This window comes from Oncorhynchus mykiss, chromosome 25, assembly GCF_057628025.1.
Source record: "Oncorhynchus mykiss isolate SJ-2025 chromosome 25, ASM5762802v1, whole genome shotgun sequence".
Classification (NCBI taxonomy): domain Eukaryota; kingdom Metazoa; phylum Chordata; class Actinopteri; order Salmoniformes; family Salmonidae; genus Oncorhynchus; species Oncorhynchus mykiss.
In genome coordinates this window covers 41,733,622-41,755,340 of record NC_143046.1, presented here as the reverse complement: position 1 = coordinate 41,755,340, position 21,719 = coordinate 41,733,622, and the positions used below count along the sequence as shown (strand labels likewise).

General features: G+C 41.8%; 2 protein-coding genes and 1 non-coding gene across 4 annotated transcripts in view; all 3 read right to left on the bottom strand.

Annotated features, from left to right (window-relative positions):
* LOC100136046 (ribosomal protein L39 protein-like) overlaps nucleotides 1-9,930 on the bottom strand; it is a gene marked incomplete at both ends in the record, with an annotated part of 31,955 nt that extends 22,025 nt beyond the window's left edge. The window contains 3 exon segments of the mRNA NM_001124365.1: nucleotides 7,286-7,498; nucleotides 9,436-9,539; nucleotides 9,903-9,930. Of these exon segments, the coding sequence (NP_001117837.1) occupies nucleotides 7,450-7,498; nucleotides 9,436-9,539; nucleotides 9,903-9,905 (156 nt within the window).
* On the bottom strand, nucleotides 9,253-9,342 carry LOC118946090 (small nucleolar RNA SNORA69). Its single transcript, XR_005041276.1, has one exon. It is a non-coding gene; the product is annotated as a small nucleolar RNA SNORA69 (small nucleolar RNA).
* A 250-nt stretch (nucleotides 9,931-10,180) lies between the features above and the next one.
* LOC110505181 (regulator of nonsense transcripts 3B) lies at nucleotides 10,181-14,967 on the bottom strand. 2 transcript variants are annotated; one of them, XM_021584212.3, is made up of 10 exons: nucleotides 14,664-14,967; nucleotides 14,237-14,343; nucleotides 14,050-14,156; nucleotides 12,943-13,041; nucleotides 12,734-12,844; nucleotides 12,542-12,585; nucleotides 12,255-12,443; nucleotides 11,998-12,143; nucleotides 11,576-11,906; nucleotides 10,181-11,371 (listed from the first exon to the last, which is right to left on the bottom strand). In XM_021584212.3, the coding sequence occupies exons 1-10, from the start codon at nucleotides 14,775-14,777 to the stop codon at nucleotides 11,261-11,263; spliced, it is 1,359 nt and encodes a 452-aa protein (XP_021439887.2). In that variant the 5' UTR covers nucleotides 14,778-14,967; the 3' UTR covers nucleotides 10,181-11,260. The 2 variants fall into 2 exon arrangements, with proteins under 2 accessions (XP_021439887.2, XP_090076060.1); XM_090219934.1 differs by lacking the exon at nucleotides 14,050-14,156 and having other exon boundaries at nucleotides 14,664-14,891.
* Nucleotides 14,968-21,719: the final 6,752 nt, after the last annotated feature.

Sequence of the window (21,719 nt, the reverse complement as noted above, 5' to 3'; positions counted from 1 at the left end):
CTAGTGTTACTGATTTTTAATTTCATATGTGTTGCATTGGCTGATGCAAATCTGACACTTATTTTGGGATTATTGCATACCTATTTGAGGTGTATCATTTAGGATGTGTGAGCAGTACTTTCGGGAATTCTTTACCTGGTCCAAGACTTCTGTACTGCTGTTTTGCTAACTATGGTCACTGATGCCCCAATGACCATGAGTTGGCAAGACTGTGGGAACAGAACTGGGGCCAAGCTAAGGTATTTCATGTAGACTACACTATTAACGCAAGCTAATGTTAGGTGGGGACTATACCAAGTACATGATCTAGCATAATCTATGCAAAGCGTTGTACAAGCTCTTCAGTTACTTTGCAATTTATCGCATGGATTAGTCTTAATGTCTCAGAACTAGAATAGACTGACGGGTTTCAGAAGGGTCTTTTCTGGCCATTTTGAGCCTGTAATCAAACCCACAAATGACCTCGACACGCAACTAGTCGAGGCCAGTTTAATTGCTTTAATTAGCACGGTTTCAGCTGTGCCAACGATTGCAAAAGGGTTTTCTAATTAGCATTTGAAAATAAACTTGGGTTAGCTAACAACATTCCATTGCCACACAGGAGTGATGGTTGCTGATAATGGGCCTCTGTACAACGATCTAGATATTCCATTCAAAATCAGCTGTTTCCAGCTACAATAGTCATTTCCTACATTCTTCTGATCAGGGATTGTAATAAACAAATGTGCTTATTCAAAAATCTAAGTGACCCCATACTTTTGAATGGTAGTGTATATTGTGCATATATAGTACTTTTATATGAAGCAGTCATACATTACCAAACACAATATATTTAATCATAACCCTCAGCCCATCACACCTATCACCATAGACCATCTTTAGGTTTCCATGTGCCATGTATTTTTCAATTGTGCTGTGATTTACAATTTTTGAACCTTACAATCGTATTGTATCCCCAGATTGTGCGCTAAAGAGAAACCTCTACGGGTATATTTATTGACCGACTATGGCTTTCCAAATCACCCAACACTGCTATTTTATATTGTTAACCCATTTAAACCCGAATTTTCCCCAGACATAAATCTCCAAATCAAGTGTCATTAGTAACCCTTTGAAGTAATCATTTTAAATTTGAATGGAAAAGTAGGTGGAAAAGTATTTTATGGTCGGTCACAATTGTCACCGGTGGGATGTTACGTATACTAAATTAACATATTTCTCCTATGCAGTTATCAAAGATCTTATAAATCCCAACCCAATTATTAACACATTTAAAACTCTGTCACTGGCAGTCCCCAGCATTGCCTCTAGAATGCTCCGTCACATTCTAGTGTGACTATTTTACACATCAAAAACCCTTATACAACACGATATGAATAATGAGAGTAAAGACAAAAAAACAACCAACATATTTCAACATTGTTACTTTAGTTGAACATGTATTGAAACATTAATATTGTAACTATTGTAACATTTGAACTTGTACTTTAGTGCAATATTCATTGTAACATTGTCATTGTGACATTTTAGTGCAACATTCACTAACAACTGTATAGCAGTCATGTTTTGTGCATCACTGTTTTGAACTATGATCAGTCAGTCCTGGTATATCTACTGTCATACAGTATGTCTTGAATCAATTGACCTTTTCCAAAAACATTTCAGTCATTTTGATTGTCTTGATCGTCGACTTTTATTTTCTTCCTAGTCCGTTGTTCTGCTTCTCCTCACCCTTTATCAACTTTTCTATTTTTCTTTTATTGTCTTTTTCAGCCCTTTTTTCATTCGCTCTCATCTCCTTTTCTACTATCCATGGTATATCTTGAAGCCCTCAATGTGCAGTGGCGCTTTGCATTTCTCACATGCATAGGTAGTACGTTTGTCGCAATGACGGCTTCTCCTGAACCGGTGCATCGTGTTGATTGGCCAGTGAGAAGCTTTGTTATATCTTACCTGATCTTCAACAGTAGCGGCCAGTAAAGATCTCCTTCCGTGGCTCAGTGGTTTCGTGCCAAACTTTTGCATTTTTGGGCTGAATACTATGTGTTTTGGAATCACATCGGTGGCAGGCCTCTTCGATCGTTTGAACACTCAATCTTTATTTTTGACCACCTGCAACTTTTCCCTTGGCTCTTCTGGCTGACCCCTATGGCTTGTAGAGGCCCTTGGCTCTTCTGACTGGACCCTCTGGCTGGTAGAGGCTCATTATCAACAATGGAGGGGGTGGGTCATAATCACTGATAAAGTTGTTCCTGTCATGATCAGTTTGCATAGGTTCAGCATATGCATTCAACAGCCTGGCTGGCAAATGGCCTGTCCATAGTCCATATCTGACCCATCGCTATCACAATCACTCAGGACAGCATCTTTCTCATTTTGAGGGATAACTGCAATGTTGCATGCCTTGTCTGGGCAGTCACCTAGATCCAACATATCCAGAACTTGCCTCAAAGTGAAACCAAAAGAAAGAACAGAGTAGAAAGTTAGGTAAAACAATAACATGGTATGTGTATAACTATGTGTATACCAAGATGCACTGTGTTATCCCCCCGGTCACTATTGTTGCCGTCAACATTTTTACACATTCTATAACCACACTGAACAAAGTTGAGTAATTGCAAATGCATATATCAATATAGTAGCTTTCCACAAGCTTCCCACAATATGTTGGGTGAATTTTGGCCCATTCCTCCTTGACAGAGCTGCTGTAACTGAATCAGGTTTGTAGGCACATGCTTTCTCAGTTCTGCCCACAAATGTTATATGGGATTGAGGTCAGGGCTTTGTGATGGCCACTCCAATACCTGGACTTTGTTGTCTTTAAGCCATTTTGCCACAACTTTGGAAGTATGCTTGGGGTCATTGTCCATTTGGAAGACCCAGTTGCAACCAAGCTTTAACTTCCCGACTGATGTCTTGAGATGTTGCTTAAATATATCCACATCCTTTTCCACCCCCATGATGCCATCTATTTTGTGAAGTGCACCAGTCCCTCCTGCAGCAAAGCACCCCCACAACATGATGCTGCCATCCCTGTGCTTCATGGTTGGGATGGTGTTCTTTGGCATGCAAGCCTCCCCCTTTTTCCTCCAAACATAACAATGGTCATTATGGCTGAACAGTTCTATTTTTGTTTCGTCAGACCAGAGGACCTTTCTCCAAAAAGTACGATCTTTGTCCCCATGTACAGTTGCAAACTGTAGTCTGGCTTTTTTATGGCAATTTTGGAGGAGTGGCTTCTTTCTTGCTGGGTGGCCTTTCAGGTTATGTCGATATAGGGCTCGGTTTACTTTAGATATAGATACTTTTGTACCTGTTTCCTCCAGCATCTTCACAAGGTCCTTTGCTGTTGTTCTGGGATTCATTTGCACTTTTCGCACCAAAGTACGTTCATCTCTAGGAGACAGAACGCGTCTCCTTTCTGAGTGGTATGATGGCTGTTTGGTCCCATGGTGTTTATACGTGCGTACTATTGTTTGTACAGATGAACCTGGTACCTTCAGGCATTTGGAAATTGCTCCCAAGGATGGACCAGACTTGTGGAGGTCAACAACAAGGTCTTGGCTGATTTCTTTTGATTTCCCCATGATGTCAAGCAAAGAGGCACTGCGTTTGAAGGTAGGCCTTGAAATACATCCACAGGTACACCTCCAATTGACTCAAATGATGTAAATTAGCCTATCAGAAACTTCTAAAGCCATGACATCTTTTCGGGAATTTTCCAAGATGTTTAATTGAAAACTTGCTGCCCCCCAAAGAACTGAAAATATTTCAGATTTTTTTTCTCCCTCATCACATCAATTGTGTTGGAAATATGCAGATTTCCAAGTTGTTACATGGTAGGGTAGACCAGTTGATACCGGTTATAACCAGAAAATACTTTCTGTGTTTTTCTGGTGAACCAAGGAGAGTAAAATCTTAACCTTTACAGAGTATTCAGTACAAGGTTCTATGTTGTAAAGGTTGTCCCTCAGGACTCTGATTCATGCAATCCGAGTTCAAATCTTGGTAGGACCTACCATGTGAATTACTCTCCCTCGTGGAACTAGAATATAGCTGTCCAAAGATTGTTGTCAGTTGGAAGTATTTACAACAGGTGAAGGTAGTGCAAATTAAAACGCAGGAATATTTTTTGTACAATTTCCAAGTGGATTTAGAACGCGGTTCTATGGTGTAATGGTTAGCACTCTGGACTTTGAAACCAGTGATCCAAGTTCAAATCTCAGTAGAACCTTCCTAGATTTTGTGCTGAATTATTCACAAGGCCTACCAATCATCTCATCTCCAGCTATTCATCCAGTGAACAAATGACAGGAAAATCTGAACACTTCAGTAATTACTCTGTATAGAGTTCTATGTTGTAATGGTTAGCACTCAGGACTCTGAATCCTGCGATCCGAGTTCAAATCTCGATAGGACCTACCTTCATACTCCTCTCCTGTCAACTTTGAAGGCACAGTCAACTTAGTGTATGTACACTTCTGACCCACTGGAATTGTGATACAGTGAAATAGTCTGACTGTAAACAATTGTTGGAAAAATGACTTGTGTCATGCACAAAGTAGATGTCCTAACCGACTTGCCAAAACTATAGTTTGTTAACAAGACATTTGTGGAGTGGTTGAAAAACGAGTTATGACTCCAACCTAAGTTTATGTAAACTTCCGACTTCAACTGTAAGTCAAGCAACGTGTATAACAGTGCCATCAGTAAGACGACAGCATACAACTCTGCGACACATTTCCAATCCTTACCAGGCAGATGCGCATTGGAGTTTGGATCTGAATCAACTAATAATGATAATGGACAAGAGTGGGTGTGCGGGCATTCCCTGCCTGTACGGCTAATTATGCTTCGACAGGAAGATCAAGGTAACAGAGACAGCCAGAGGTGTGTGAGACCAGCAGTAACGCATCTCAGAGCTGTCCGTGGAGCAGAGAGGCTCGCTCTGCGTAAGACACTTGAAAAACTTACTATTGAACAACTCGTCCGGTGGATTTGTGTTCTGTTGTCAAGATGTTCCAATGCGTCTTTAATAAGGGAAGTTGCTTGGATGTTTGGGCTCTGGACCCCGTGCAGCACGCACGGATGGTGTCTGTTGTAGATGGAAACTATGAAATCATCTGAAGGGCAACGCTGCAGAGGAGATTGAGCTTCTTAGCACTTGGGACGATGCGCACAGTAGGGTGCGTTTGCAAAACCCTAATAACAACATTGCGTGCAGTGCCACGCCAGTGCCCAAGTCAGAATTAAGTGATGAGAGAGACGATCCAGTCTACTTAGAATCGGACTCGGATGAATGGCAGATGGCGCGGGTCATCTAAGGAGTTATTTTCCCCCATCCTTGTCTTTTGTGAACAAAAGTTAGATGTCAGATGGCCACACAAAGGTACTTTTTTTCACACAAAATCAAGTGTCTTTATCACGAGTCACATTGATCATAGCTTGTAGACTTTCACGCATTTGCGCTTTTACGCATAGTATGCTAAGCAATATTATGCGTAAAACGCAATAAGGCCCGAGGGGTGTGGTATATGGCAAATATACCATGGCTAAGGCTGTTCTTACGCAGGACGCAACACTGAGTACTCGGACACAGCCCTCAGCCGTGGTATATTGGCCATATATCACAAACCCCCAATGTGCCTTACTGCTGTTAGAAACTGGTTACGAATGTAATTAGACCAGTAAAACTAAACGTTGTCTTAACCATGGTATACGGTCTGATAAACCACGGTCTGCAGCTTTCAGGGCTCGAACCAACCAGTTTATAATTAATTGGTGAATAACCAATCTGATTATAGGCAGCCGATTTTGTATAAGCTTTCTTGAAAGCCTAATTTTGACACTTTCTGCAGGTCGTGTAAGCAAGTGCTACAGAACTAGAGACGTTAGATAAGGCCCGATGCGGTGTGGTATATGTCCAATATATTATGGCTAAGGGCTGTTGTAAATCAGGACACGAGGAGTGCCTGGATATAGCCCTTAGCCATAGTATATTGTCTATACACTGTATACCATAAAATCCAGAGCTCTATTGCTATTAACTGGTTACCAAAGTAATTAGACAATTAGTCATTAGAAACAAATCATATGGTCTGATATACAACAGCTTTCAGGGCTCGAACTAACCAGTTTATAATTTAAAAACACACAAACCGCCGTGAAAAGGGCCTTACACGCCTCTTCCCCAGGAGGCTGAAAAGATTTGGCATGGGCCCTCAAAGTTCAACAGCTGCACCACCGAGAACATCTTGACTATCCACCGCTTGATATGGCAACTCCTTGGCATCTGACCGCAAGGCACTTAAGTGTAGTGCATGCTGCCCAGTACATTACTGGGGCCAAGCTCTCTGGCACAGGCAGTGTCAGAGGAAGGCCCTAAAAATGGTCAGACTTCAACTACCCATATCAGACTGTTCTCTCTACCGCACAGAACGCAGTACTGATGCACCAAATCTGGACCCAACGGAACCTTGAACAACTTCTACTCAAGCCATAAGACCGCTAAATTGTTAATTAGCTACAGAACCATCTGCACCAACTCTTGACAAATCACATACGGTGCAGGTACTGCTCATCTATTGTTGCCTAGCCTGCCTTTACACCTACCCAAAATGTACATGGATACCTCAATTACCTTGTATTCCTGCACATCACCCAGTACCCTGAGTATTTAGCGAAGTCGTCATTACTCATTGCGTTATTTTTCTGCATTGTTAGGAAGGGCCCATAAATATTTCACCATTAGTCTATACCGGTTTACAGATCATGCAACAAATCACGTGATAATGCACAAAAAATGAACTGTTGTTCTTAGGGTGTTACGGTCATTTGATAGGATTATATAAAAACAGAACACTAATCTTCACTTCGATTACATTTTGGTTCCTTTGGATTGAACATTAACACGTCTGCCCATTCCTAATTTGACTTTAGATTGGACTCCCCCCAATGTGAGTAAGCAGACCATTCAACCCTTTCACAAGGTCATACATATTTTACTAGCTTACATTTTGGGTTATGCCAAGTAAACCTTCTAAAGGAAATCTGAATCTGAATCGTAAACAAATTACACTGACAGGGTGCCTAGTTAGTAATTTAGTCAATTCCCAGTGACCCTTACTTGAGTGGGATGCCTTCTTGTAATCAAATGTAGAGCGTTGCGCTAATGTCAACAATGTCAAAGTAGGTAACACCAGTATGATGCATGGCTGGCAAACCTTGCATTTAAAAAGCATTTTCAGAGTAAAGGACGAATTGAGGTTAGACAAACTCAACCACATCTCGTTTCGCAAATCTTTTATTGTTAAACACGCGCATAACCAGAGTATTTGTACAAAAAGACTGCCATTCAAGATAGCATGGCTTTCCTCTCCAGGTTCTAGCAGGTGGTGGCCTTGGCAGGTGAAGATGCCGTGAATGCTGGAGATCTGAAGACCTGTATATTTACAAGCCCAGCTTGGTCCTCCTCCAGTGTCTCCTCTTGGAGTTGTACCTGGAACACAGTGAAACCAGGAATAATGCAGACTGATAATACAACACAAGCAATCTCCATGGTGGCATTAGATTGAAATCCAGTCAAGGGCCATAGTAGACCGTTTGTATTTAGGCTTGTTTAGTTGTAAACACCATATTGTTTCTTTACAATTTGTCTGAGCAGATGCATAAATCCAATTAAAGTCGTTTCACAAAACCAGACAATACTGACAAACTGCATTTGACTGGTAAAGCAAATCAACCAAATGCCATTTATTCCATATGCTCAAAAGCAAGGAAATGAGGCACAGCAGAAATAAGCCCCAACATGGCAAAAAGACATTCAAACATACTATTTGACAGGAACATAATTTCCTCAGTCAATGTGCTAGATGAACTTTTCCCAGTTGATGGCACCAGCACGTGATTTGGGCACACCAATTTTGGGGCAATAATGACTTGACCAGTGTCCCATAATGTACCCTGCATTCCATGGAACCAGGCTAATAATGACTAGACATATTTTAAAGTAACATGCCTTTACAGGGCTTGACATTAAAAGGTACATTTTGCTAGTGGCAACATCGGGCCAGTACCAACTGAAAGCTACTGGCGCCAAATGAAAAGAATACTGGCCTGGGAAAGCAGCTGATAATTTAAAATTCTCTTTATACTTGCGGGCAGAGCAAGTAACGTATAACAACCTACCCTGCAAACACATTCTAACAATCTCAAAAAGGGCGTTATTGCTAGCGATTTTGAACAGTCAATCTACAGTTAAGTCGCTATTAATTATTTATTTTTAAATTCAGATTTTATATTTTTGGTCAATTCTGTTGAGGTTCCTTTTCAAAAGTTGCAAAATTACAAAAATGTGATGATCAAAGTCAACAACACTTACACCACATCAGAAGACCACTTTTGAGGTCTGAACAACATATTAATGGAGAGTGTAGTTGCCCTCTCTAACATCTACCTCATGCCCATATTGTTTTTGTTTACTTTTTTGCACATCTGCACATCACTCCAGTGTTAATTCCCTAAATTGTAATTACTTCGCTACTATGGCCTATTTATTGCCTTACCTCGTTACTCCATTTGCACACATTGTATACAGATGTTCTATTGTGTTATTGACTGTACGTTTGTTTATCCTATGTGTAACTTTGTCATTGTCGTCGCACTGCTTTGCTTTATCTTGGCCAGGTCGCAGTTGTAAATGAGAACTTGTTCTCAACTGGCCCACCTGGTTAAATAAAAACAATTGAGCATCGCAAGAGACCGTTGTGTTTGGCTAGTAGTGTTTTTGTACTGTACAATGTCGGCTACACGTGATGGCAGAGTTAGCTAAACAATTGTCCAGCGATTGAAAGAAATCATGATATCATTCCGACAGGTAGGCCTACTTTGCAGTCAACATTTAAATTGGGCAGTTGTTTTTGTTTGTGTGTGTGTGGGCTTTAGAAATGTATTCAAACAGCACATGACTGAATTGCACTTTACAAATATTCAACCAAGACTTCAAACCAAACTTTGAATACCTGGCCTGCATACATTGTTGCATACACACCGCTGTTTGAATAAATATATAACAAATTGCAAATTGTGAACAAAAATTGGTGTTGAACTGTAACTCAAGTCAAAAGGTCGCAGCTTTGAGCCCCATCAGGCAACTATGATACTGTAGTTGTAATTGCAGTCTTTAACTATGATACTGTAGTCGTAATTGCACTGTCATTACTAAAGAGAATCCTCATCACTGGTGATGTGACCAAGTGTGAACTCCAAAGCAGAATGTTACTCTCAGCAGGATTAATGACAGCACACCCACTGATTGGAGTACTGTAATTGCAGACCTGCTTTAGATGGTCAGAGGATCCTATCAGCACTATTTAACAGACCATTTTATGCGTTGTACAGGATAGCGGGATGCTAGGAATGTAGCTACACACATACCTGATCTTGTTGCCAGTCTTCATTCTTATCCACTGTGGGATGGGCCTGTTCTGCTTCTGTTTCTTGGCGAGAAAGCGCTTGATCCTGAAAGTCTTGTGGGACGACTGAAATTAAGAGGATGGAGCTGTGTTAGTTTACTACATCACATGCAAACCTACATTTCCTTCATGGCATGCTGCACTTACGTTAGGTAAACCTGCCAACTAACTCGTTGAAACTACAGTTACAGCTAGATTACTATAGGCAGAAAAGTCTTGACGGCAGGAAGTATACTTCTTGAAGTAAAGTACATTTGATCGACAACACGGCCACACGCTACTAAAACGTTACTTTTTATGAATTCAATACTGGTATTGAAGACAATATAACGGCTTTCGGTGTTGCCGTTAAAAACACTTTCTGCAAATGCCATGAACAATAATCCATTTCGCTCATGTAGACAAGGATGTTATAAGATTTTACTTTACCATTTTGTCCGCAGTCCTTACACCTCAATGGCGGAGGCCGAAGAGAAAGAAGGAGGGGAAGCGTTGGTGATGTAGGCAATCCCAACCAAGCAAAGTGTAGAAAAGTCTTGCGCTACGCGCACACAGCGTCATCAAGTGGACCACTCCCGCATTGCATTAACATGACGCTTCTGTACCACTTGTAAAAAAGTAGTAGTGAATGGTTCTCTCAAATTGTATTTACAGTACAGTTTGTCATAAAAAACAATCTGGAATGTTGAATAAATACCATACACAACTTAGAACAATATTTTCTTTATTGTGCTCATTTGTAACTCTTGTTTAGCGAGGCTACATCAATCATGAAACAAATGAGAGTATAAATATATATATATATATATATATTATTATTCCAATTAGAATGTTACTGTAGCATTGTTTATGTATGAAGATGTATATGCGTACGACGTAGAAGGCCACAACTTAATAGTCACCCATTAGGGGTTGCGTGCAGCCTCAAGTCAAAGCATAGCTCACAGTTCTATATTTATAAATTAAATGGCTTTTAAATTCCCCTGAATTGTTGAATGAGTGAAATAACATAGCTTAATATTGTTTTTACCCGTACAGAGTATTAAGGACTTGTTGGGGAAATAGAAAACAAATTTCTACGTGTACAAACCTAAAATATGCCTAGTTTTTGAAAGAAGCAACAGGATATGTTTAAACCAGTAGACTCCTACACTGTTGATAAATTAAATAACATATTGTATATGATTATTATTTATTTTTTTAAACGTATGAACTAATGAGGGTGAAAGCCTATTCAATATACAAACTGTGCTTCACAACTGTGTAGCAGACTGTGTACCAATACTGTAGTAAGGTAACTTTAAATTCATGTGGTCCTAGAGCGTTGGCTTTGTCTCATTTTAGTTTATCTTTATTTAACTAGGCAAGTCAGTTAATAAGAAAATCGTATTTTCAATGACTGCCTAGGAACAGTGGGTTAACTGCCTTGTTCAGGGTCAGAACAACAGATTTCTACCTTGTCAGCTCTGTGATTCAATCTTACAACCTTTCGGTTACAAGTCCAACGCTCTAACCCCTAGGCTACCTGCCGCCCCATAGCCATACTCCTGCAAACATTAAAGCGCCAACTTTCCATTGCTTTTCTCCATAAACAAAATTAAAAGAGACACCTTCAGGCACTAAGGGGGGACACCATGGTCACATCCCGTCCTCTGGTTGGGAGTGGGAGGACGGGATGTGGCTCTGCAGGAGAAGCACTACTGCAACAGCCTCTCTGGTACCCGTTTGCTTGGCTCAGAGCAGATTCCTCTCAATCGTTTGATCATTCTTTATTTATGGTAATTTTTTTATCCTTCAACTCCCTTCTCTTGGTCTCGCTCTGACTTTCGCTCCCCAGCATGAGATTCTCCTCCTCGGTTCCTGGCACCTGGCTGGTATAGCTGAATGGCAGGCCGATCCTGATGCACAAGGGAACGAAATCACTGTGGTTAAGAGACTAAAAAAAAAAATACACAAAACTATTAAGGAATGTGATCAGATCAACATAGGAAATCAGGAGAAAAGGGAACAAATGTAATAGAATATCCCGATTAACCCAAGGAATTGATTGATTAGGAAAAATGCTTATTTGACTATATACCAAGAAAGACTGAAGTTATTACCTTGTTTCTTAAACAATCTCTTTTAGCTTTCTCCTCCCTCAGGGTTTCTTCTGACTTTTTAGGCTTATCAGTATGGCTTGCGGAGTCCCCGGCATTCTCGCCCCTTCTCTTTTCCCAGACACGATCTTCTTTCTCCCTTTTCCCTTCTTCCTCTTGCTTTCTGTAGGAGTTCTCTCCATCGTGCCTTTCCCTCCTCCTTCGCCTATCCTCGTCTTGGCGTCTGATGCGCTCCTTCTCTTTCTGTCGCCGCTCCCTCTCTTTGTCTCGTTCGCGGTTTCTGTCCCTTTCTAGGTCACGCTCTCTGAAGTCTTTGTGTCCATCTTCATCAGCTCTGAAAGACAAGAACATTTACATGAATACAATGTAAGCCTTTATGTTAAAGACCGGTAACATTAAAGAGATTAATGGTGATGACCCCTCACTTCCGTGATACCCTGTCCCCCCTGGTTTCGAAGTTCTGGCGTTTCGTCATATCAGGACACCCTGGAGCTCTGTCGTCTTTCATCTTGTCCTTCTCAGGTTTCTTTAACTTCTCCACATCATCTCCTCTGTCTGGTTTTCTCAAGAGCTGAACGGAGAAAGAAAACAGATAAACATGAAAAGAGCAGTCTGTTATTCTTCGGGATCACCTGTATCATACAGTCAAGTAGTTTGACAGGATTTCTTCTCCTTTCCATACCTTGATTTTTGGCACCTCCTTCGCTTGGTCTTTATCCTTCTCGGAAGGTTTGTCTCCTTTCTTGAACTTCTCTGCTTCTTTGCGCTTTCTCCTGTCCTCCTCCCTCCACCTCCGACGTTCCTCGTCCCTCAGGCGCTTACGTTCGAGTTCTCGTCTCCTCCTTTCCTCTTTCTTTTCCTCACGGATTCTCTGACCATCAGCAGACAAAAGCCATATGAATAGTCTATCCAGCCTCATATCATGCAAGAACACAAAATATATAATTATTTCCTACAGGCTACACATACCTGTTTGTTCTTTAAGAAGTCCAAGAGGGGAGTCATTTTCTTAGCTGGGGGGGGGGGTAAAATCATGCCTCATCCATTACTGAAATATCACTTTCACAGCGAACACTACTTGATTTCACATTGACACGCATCTAGAGTGTTTCAACTGGCTTGGATGTCAACCAAATGTAACCAGAAAATATGTTTACATACCTACTAGTTCCTTTGTTTTAGCCTCTATTTCCTCCAGTAGAGTCTCAGGGGTGGATGTAAACTTTTCATCGTCGCCATTATAAATCTCCAGGAATTTCTTGTAATCAGCATCTAAAAGAGCAAAGTGTCTCAGTGGGACTTTCGAGCTAGAGGATCTAAATGGTGTGCAATTGCAACCAACCATAAAATGCCTCATGTAACATTCTCACCTTCATCTATTGTTCCACTTTTAGCATCCTTTTTCTTACTCCTTCTTTTGGCAATCTTTTGAAAAGGAGCAAATTCAACAATGGCTGGATACTCCTGCCCTGTTAAACAAAATAAGCCACAGCATTAACGCACAAGGCAATCAGAAGCTGCTGCAATAGCCTAGGCTAATATTGCGTGGTTGTTTAAAGTTCTAAGCTATTAGTGCTTGGAGGTTGGTTCGGTTAAATTATTTTAAAGAATCACGGTTTTCCATTTTGATTTTAAAAAACAAACATTTTATGACATTAAATGCATTATGAAATTCTATTATTTTAAATCTTTCAAATTGAGAGTTCCAAAGACAAAAACAATTTAACATTAAGTTGTCAAAACATTGAAAATATTCCATTGTCTGTCAGGTCCACATTGGGTAGACATCAATAGAAAAGTAGGAAATAATAAAAAGATTTAGGTTGTGTATATTATTTCGTTTTTATTTTATGACTATTATTTTTAATTCCTTAAAGTCATCATCTCATCTCAGCTCAAGCAGCCAGCCCCGACCATCTAATCTCTGTCTGTGCTCCACTTACTCCACTCCACTGTCTTTAGTCATCCTATTTAGCTAGGCTTGCCTGTAAGTATGCTGCAGAGCTGTCTGACGAAATAATTTTACAAGTGCTTTAAAGTAGATTAGACGTGCTTTCACGAACTGTCCATCTCCCTCGCCGTTGTGTACATTTCTCTCTCATGCGGTCTGTGTTTATCTAAAGTAGCAGGTGTAAGGATATCTGTCACCGTCTGAACCGGGGGAAAAAAACAGGCGCAATGGATTATGGTCATTGTAATAAATTACCGCATTTCTGCGCTGAGCTAGGTTGAATATTTGCGTGATGAAAACTACAACTCCCTTCCACCCAGTGTCCCAAATAGTTTGACAATTTGTCTCATGAATTATTTGATCTCTCTAGAGAAACGCTACGTTGGGCTCACAAAAAAAACAAAACGGAATTAAAATAATTTAACAGACGTCAGCCAATTAGTTGTTTAATAACCAGGAAAATCAATGTTGGTTTAATGTTCAACACTTAGATGTCAATAGCTTATTGAAATTAAATGAATCACACCTCCATTATCAACGAACACATATCCATCAAACCGGTCTCTGAAAAGTACAATATCTTCCTGAATCTTGAAGTTGATGTATGCTCTGGCGAAGACATGGGGGTACATGCTGTATAGAAGAAAAACTAAGTAAGTAACCAGGGTACCAAATATGTGATTCTGACTGACAATCGTTCAGACTATACGCACCTGCTGTCATTGGAGAAAAATTCTAAGTAGTCCACTTCTGGAAGTGGCTGCAATTGCTCCTCCAGTTCCTCCTTGGTTATGCTTGGAGGCAGACGTCGGATAATGATCTGTGGCACTCAAATGTTAACTTATCAAGATAATATCCAAGCCAGATAGTTAAAATAGCAGATTCAGCCTCTAAGCGTTGGTTAACGGTAACTAGCTAGTTTAGCTGACTATAACAGGTTTACTAACTTAGACATATCGGTTAACGTTACTCTTCAATAGGCAACATTCAAAAGATAACTAGCTAACGAAGTTCAATTACAGGCTAATTACACCTGATCTACTAGCTAGCCAGCAATACAGGAGTAGCTTGCCAGATTAAATCCGCGTAGCTAGCCATTTTGGTTTAGCGAGCCAACTACAATAGCTGGCGTAACGGTACCTTCGTCATTACTTCTTTCTTCTCCTGCTTTGGCTTCTCCATTTTTTCAATGTTTTCGCATTTTATCTCCATCCTTTTCTCCCTCTGACGAGTATTTTCCTTGCCGTCTTTCATATTTATGCCATAAACTTCAAGCAATCTGCAGACCTGTATAAACTTTTTTTAATTGCTTGATTGCTAACTTCCTGCTAGCTCGTTCCTTCTATCGGTCAACAACAAAAACTGCTTGTTGATTTGCTGCTAGGAGAGACGTTCTGCGACACTTGAAAGTGTGTTGCGTCAGTGATGGTGTGGGGTGGTGTCCACTAGTTACCACAGCCACAAAGTCAAATGGACTATATCGTAAACATTTATGAAAACAAAAATTCGCTTGTTTGTCTTAACCTTATGCCTAACCTTAAATTATCAGTGTGGTTAGGGTTAGGTTTAAAATCTAAATTTAAGAAAAGGGGGTCGATAGGCAACAATGTGGTTTACTTTGGCCACAAATATTTAGATATAATGTAAGACAGAGGATGCAAAGTACCAAGTAAATAACAGCAGTGTAGGTGTAAGTACACTGAACAATAATATGAACGCAACATGCAACAATTTCATATAATGAAAATCAGTCAATTGAAATAAATTCATTAAGCCCTACTCTATGGATTTCACATGACTGGGAATACAGATATGCATATGTTGGTCACAGATACAGTGCCTTGCGAAAGTATTCTGCCCCCTTGAACTTTGCGACCTTTTGCCACATTTCAGGCTTCAAACATAAAGATATAAAACTGTATTTTTTTGTGAAGAATCAACAACAAGTGGGACACAATCATGAAGTGGAACGACATTTATAGGATATTTCAAACTTTTTTAACAAATCAAAAACTGAACAATTGGGCGTGCAAAATTATTCAGCCCCCTTAAGTTAATACTTTGTAGCGCCACCTTTTGCTGCGATTACAGCTGTAAGTCGCTTGGGGTATGTCTCTATCAGTTTTGCACATCGAGAGTGAAATTTTTTCCCATTCCTCCTTGCAAAACAGCTCGAGCTCAGTGAGGTTGGATGGAGAGCATTTTGTGAACAGCAGTTTTCAGTTCTTTCCACAGATTCTTGATTGGATTCAGGTCTGGACTTTGACTTGGCCATTCTAACACCTGGATATGTTTATTTTTGAACCATTCCATTGTAGATTTTGCTTTATGTTTTGGATCATTGTCTTGTTGGAAGACAAATCTCTGTCCCAGTCTCAGGTCTTTTGCAGACTCCATCAGGTTTTCTTCCAGAATGGTCCTGTATTTGGCTCCATCCATCTTCCCATCAATTTTAACCATCTTCCCTGTCCCTGCTGAAGAAAAGCAGGCCCAAACCATGATGCTGCCACCACCATGTTTCACAGTGGGGATGGTGTGCTTTTACGCCAAACATAACGTTTTGCATTGTTGCCAAAAAGTTCAATTTTGGTTTCATCTGACCAGAGCACCTTCTTCCACATGTTTGGTGTGTCTCCCAGGTGGCTTGTGGCAAACTTTAAACGACACTTTTTATGGATAACTTTAAGAAATGGCTTTCTTCTTGCCACTCTTCCATAAAGGCCAGATTTGTGCAATATACAACTGATTGTTGTCCTATGGACAGAGTCTCCCACCTCAGCTGTAGATCTCTGCAGTTCATCCAGAGTGATCATGGGCCTCTTGGCTGCATCTCTGATCAGTCTTCTCCTTGTATGAGCTGAAAGTTTAGAGGGACGGCCAGGTCTTGGTAGATTTGCAGTGGTCTGATACTCCTTCCATTTCAATATTATCGCTTGCACAGTGCTCCTTGGGATGTTTAAAGCTTGGGAAATATTTTTGTATCCAAATCCGGCTTTAAACTTCTTCACAACAGTATCTCGGACCTGCCTGGTGTGTTCCTTGTTCTTCATGATGCTCTCTGCGCTTTTAACGGACCTCTGAGAATATCACAGTGCAGGTGCATTTATACGGAGACTTGATTACACACAGGTGGATTGTATTTATCATCATTAGTCATTTAGGTCAACATTGGATCATTCAGAGATCCTCACTGAACTTCTGGAGAGAGTTTGCTGCACTGAAAGTAAAGGGGCTGAATAATTTTGCACGCCCAATTTTTCAGTTTTTGATTTGTTAAAAAAGTTTGAAATATCCAATAAATGTCGTTCCACTTCATGATTGTGTCCCACTTGTTGTTGATTCTTCACAAAAAAATACAGTTTTATATCTTTATGTTTGAAGCCTGAAATGTGGCAAAAGGTCGCAAAGTTCAAGGGGGCCGAATACTTTCGCAAGGCACTGTATTTCTGTGTTTGGCCTGGTATGGTTCCCAATCAGAGGCAGCTGTCTATCGTTGTCTCTGAGAACCATACTTAGGTAGCCTGTTCCCACCTGTGTTTGTGGGTAGTTGTTTTCTGTTTTTGTGTCTGCACCAGACAGAACTGTTTCCGTTTTGTTCATTCTCTTTGTTGTTTTATTATTCAGTGTTCAGTTCAAAATTGAAAGATGAACATGTACCACGCTGCACCTTGGTCCCTACATGCCACACAAGGAATCCCTACATGCCACACAACTACGGCAGCAGGGGTAGAAGCCCGTCACAGCATCCAGTCTTCCATAATTTTTTCACGGAGGGACATTCGTGTCTGCCCGAATAATGAAGTCCCTGACATTCCTGGCCCTGTAGTGTGAAAAGAGAGGAGGGTCAGAGAAAATATTTTGGCAAGAAGGACCAGCCATGAGCATATTCCATTGTTTCTTAATCTCTCCCTTGATGTCATCACTCAAAGGAGAATATGTAGTGGTACAGACACATTAATGGGTTTTCTTACTTTTATTCCTTCTGGTTGAGGTCTCATCAATGGTACACTTTCTTGCAATATGATTTTTTAAGAAACATCCTTATTTTGCATTCAAGCCTCAGTTTTGGATTTATTCCTTTTTTCGACAGTGCGGGTCTTCATTTCTTCCAACCTCCTTGTATCCACCACAGGATGCAACATAATATAATTACCCAACAGGGTAGCACAGAATTTAAACGGTGTTATACTACCGTATTCACAAGCAAGCTGAAAGCTAGAACTTACAACATGAGGCTTCAATTGGGTTCAACAGCACGAAGAGTGGAAGGCCTCTGTAAAAATTGTTGCGCGTAGGCTTGTGTAGAGTGCGTAACACCAATTTGTTGGCCGTTTACATTTTCCAGCTGGAAAAGTGGTGCTCAAGGAAATGGTGTTGCGTTAGAGAGTCGGTCCCATTAGGGTCGAGTCTCTGTGTGCTGGGGTGTAGAGGGAATGCGGCCTGCATACGGTGCGCCTCTACCTCTTGGGCAATGCTGCACTCCACCTGTTCCGGTGGGGCTGAGAGTGTCTGTTCCTCCACTCCTGAGCAGGAGCAGCGTGAGTCTGAGCCTGGTTTCTTGGCATCCCAGTTGGGGCCCTGGGACAAGAGTAATGGTTTGCTGGCTGATGCAATGAGGCCGTGAAGCCCAATCTGTGCTTCTCTGTCCTCATTCGACACTTGGAGGTCATGGGCCGCTGCTGGGCCCAATGTCTGACCAGGTGATATGGAGTGGAAACTAGGAGTGGAAACTTCTCTTTGTCAGGGAGCTTGGACTGCGCTAACCATCTAAGCATTGCCCTGAAGCCATTGGATGAGCGGGTCTGTAACTGCAGACAGTTATTTCATGGTCTCAGCATCATCCTTTGCGTAGAGGTGTTCCTTCAGGAGAGAAGAATGGAAGCAAATGATTAGTCCATACGGGGGAAATGTCCAAAACCATTCTCATCTGCACCATGAACTGTGTCTGAACGAGAGCATATGCTTGGCATGGCAGGAGTTCTGTCATTTGACGTGCTCCAAGTGTCTTTGAACAATGGGGTGGATGTTACAGTCTTTTAAGAACTGAATTTATGAAACTTAAAGGCCTAATTGGTGGAGTGCTGCAGAGATGGTTGTCCTTCTGGAAGGTTCTCCCATCTCCACAGAGGAACTCTGGAGCTCTTTCAGAGTGACCATCGGTTTCTTGGTCACCTCCCAGAATACTTTCCAAATGCACTGTATGTTAGCACATTTTGTGAACAAAAATACAGTTTTAAAGTCGCACACAATGTATAAACCTACTAGAACTGCAGCAGGCCAAGCCTGGGTGGGTGCAGCAGGCTCCTGGGTGTGCAGGCTTCTGTTCCAGCCCAGCACTAACACACATGATTCAATGTGTCAAACCTAATGAGTTAATTATTAAGAGTGCTATTGCTGGGATGTTACAGAAGGCTGCTCCCCCCATAGATCAGGGATCAGTGGAGCAAGGTTAGCCACCTATGATAGACCTTTTTTTTGTTCACCTGAAATGTTGCTTTATTAATAATAGCCTATTTGTTACTAAAATGTCTAACCTTTACAGATGATTAGTGGACAAGTTGAATCAGGTGTGTTTGTCCGGAGCTACAATAAACCGTACAGTTGGGGGTACTCAAGGATCGGAGTTGGGAACCACTGGCCTACAGTCTGATGGCATTTGCAATGCACCCCTTGACATTGTGCAACTGAATCAGAGAATAGCTTAACTCACACGTTGTTTACATATTGTTCAGCTATATGTTCTTAATTGAAAAACGACACCAGTAGACCACAAGAGGTTGGTGGCACTTTAATTGGGAAGGACAGGGGAGGACAGGCTGGAGCTCAATCAGGGGAATGGTATCAAATACATCAAACACATGGTTTGATGCCATTCCATTCGCTCCATTCCAGACATTATTACGAGCCGTCTTCCCCTCAGCAGCCTCCACTGCAATAGACAATGTACAGTATATGTGGCTAATCATTATACTAAATTTTGTACATGCCTTGTGATGACATAATTGTTTAGAGCAAATCCAACACTTGTAATGTAGGTAACATGTATGGAAGCAGGTGATGGGATCCTTAGTTTAAAACATACAGAAGTTCTGAGTGGCACTTGGAGGTGCTACTGTAATAATGAACATGGTTTGCCTAAGACTACCACAACAATTATATTGTCAATGCTAAATGTGTTTAAATTGTCAAAGAAAGAAAAGTTAGGCTATAAGAAACATTATTTATTCAATGGGGCTAGGCAAAGCAGAGATACTTTTCATTTCACCCATACAATAATATAGCCTATTATTAAAGTACAGCATGTTCACAATATCAAACAATAGTATTTTATACGTTCCAAATTACATTTTAAATATTCAAACGGTTTAAAGTGGCACTTTTGTCATGATGACAAGGTGAAGGTGCTCTCCACTCAAATGGCACAACAGAATCATTCAGATAGTCCAAGCTGTGGGAAGTCTCGTTTCATATCTGGAAAAGAACAAGGTAGAAGTACAAACTGATGCTGCTGCAGCATTGCTCATCTTCACAGGGGGAATCCAGTCGACATGGGTGTCTTGATAGAGGTCAGCTGGTGAACCTATAGTAGTACATAAACAAATTAAAAGTACTCCTGATGTTAGAATATCACTTCTTCAGGTAACCTATACCACCAGGGCACTAAAGTGTTTGGTTGTGTTTACTTAATTCAGGTGTTTAAGTGTCATATAAAGATTACATCTATTGTTGGGCTGGAACAACCAAAAGTCAACACAGCAGGTTGTCCATCCCATTGAGGCCTTTGGCCTATGTCCATACATTTTCCCTCCTTTTATGAAAACATTTCTCAACAAATTATCATTGGGTTATTATATGAATACATGATAACTACAGTGTTTTTTGGACAATGTCCTCTAGGTGGGAAACAGGAGACAAAGGGCTGTGAGACATGGGTTTGATCCTAGACACATGAAAAGTGGGATGTATACAGAAGATGAACAGCAGAGGGGCTAATGATCTTGGAGATTGGGAAAGGGCTGATAAACCGGGGAGAAAGTTTGCGGGACTCCACCCAGAGGGGCAGACCTCGGGTGGACAGCCATACCCTCTGCCCGAGATGATACCTGGGAGCCGGGGTCTGGTGGCGGTCCACTTGTCGTTGATACCTGGAGGTGGTCTTGAGAAGAGCCGACCGGGCTCTCTTCCAGGTACGACGATAGTGGCGGACAAACATCTGGTCCAAGGGTATGCCAACCTCTTCCTCTTGCTCCGGGAATAGCGGGGGCTGATAACCCAGGGAACACTCAAAGGGCGAGAGACCCGTGGCAGAGTAAGGAAGGGTGTTGCGGGCATATTCGAACCACACTAGATGCTGGCTCCAGGTGGTGGGGTTGGCGGAGACCAGGCAGCAAAGAGTCTTGGTTGGTTCGCTCTGACTGTCCGTTGGACTGGGGATGGAACCCGGAGGACAGACTGACAGACGATCCAATGAGTGTGAAGAACTTCCAGAACCAAGACGAGAACTAAGGACCCTTATCGGAGACCATGTTCACTGGGAGTCCATGAATCCGGAAGACGTGCTGCACCATGAGCTGGGCCGTCTCGTTGGCAAAGGGTAACTTGGGGAAAGGAATGATGTGTGCGGCTTTGGAAAACCGGTCCACTACTGTCAGGATGGCGGTGTAGCCATCAGACGGGGGGAGACACATGAGAAAGTCCAGGGATATGTGAGACCAGGGACAATGAGGAACAGTTAGAGATTGAAGGAGACCAGCCTGAGCTTGCCGGGGAGTCTTGTTCTGCACACAGATCGTGCATGTGGCGACGAATGCGGAGACGTTCAGAACCATGGTAGGCCACCAAAAGTGTTGTCGCACAAAGGCCAGGGTCCGACGGGATCCCGGGTGGCAGGCAAGCTTGGAGGAGTGGGCACACTCCAGAACCTAGGAGCGAACAGCATCAGGAACAAACAGCCGGTTATTAGCCCCCCCACGCCAATAGCCTTGACAGAGAGTACAGTCATCGCCTGGGCGGAGTGGTGGCTGGGAGAAGGTCAATCCCACAGTCATAGGGTCAGTGTGGCGGAAGCGAAGTGGCCCGGGCCTTACTGAACACCTCCCAGAGGTCCTGGTACTCCGCAGGAATTGCAGAGAGATCCGGGACAACTTCTGAGCCCCCAGGAAGACGTCCCGGGGCAGGCTGCACTGACTTCCGGCA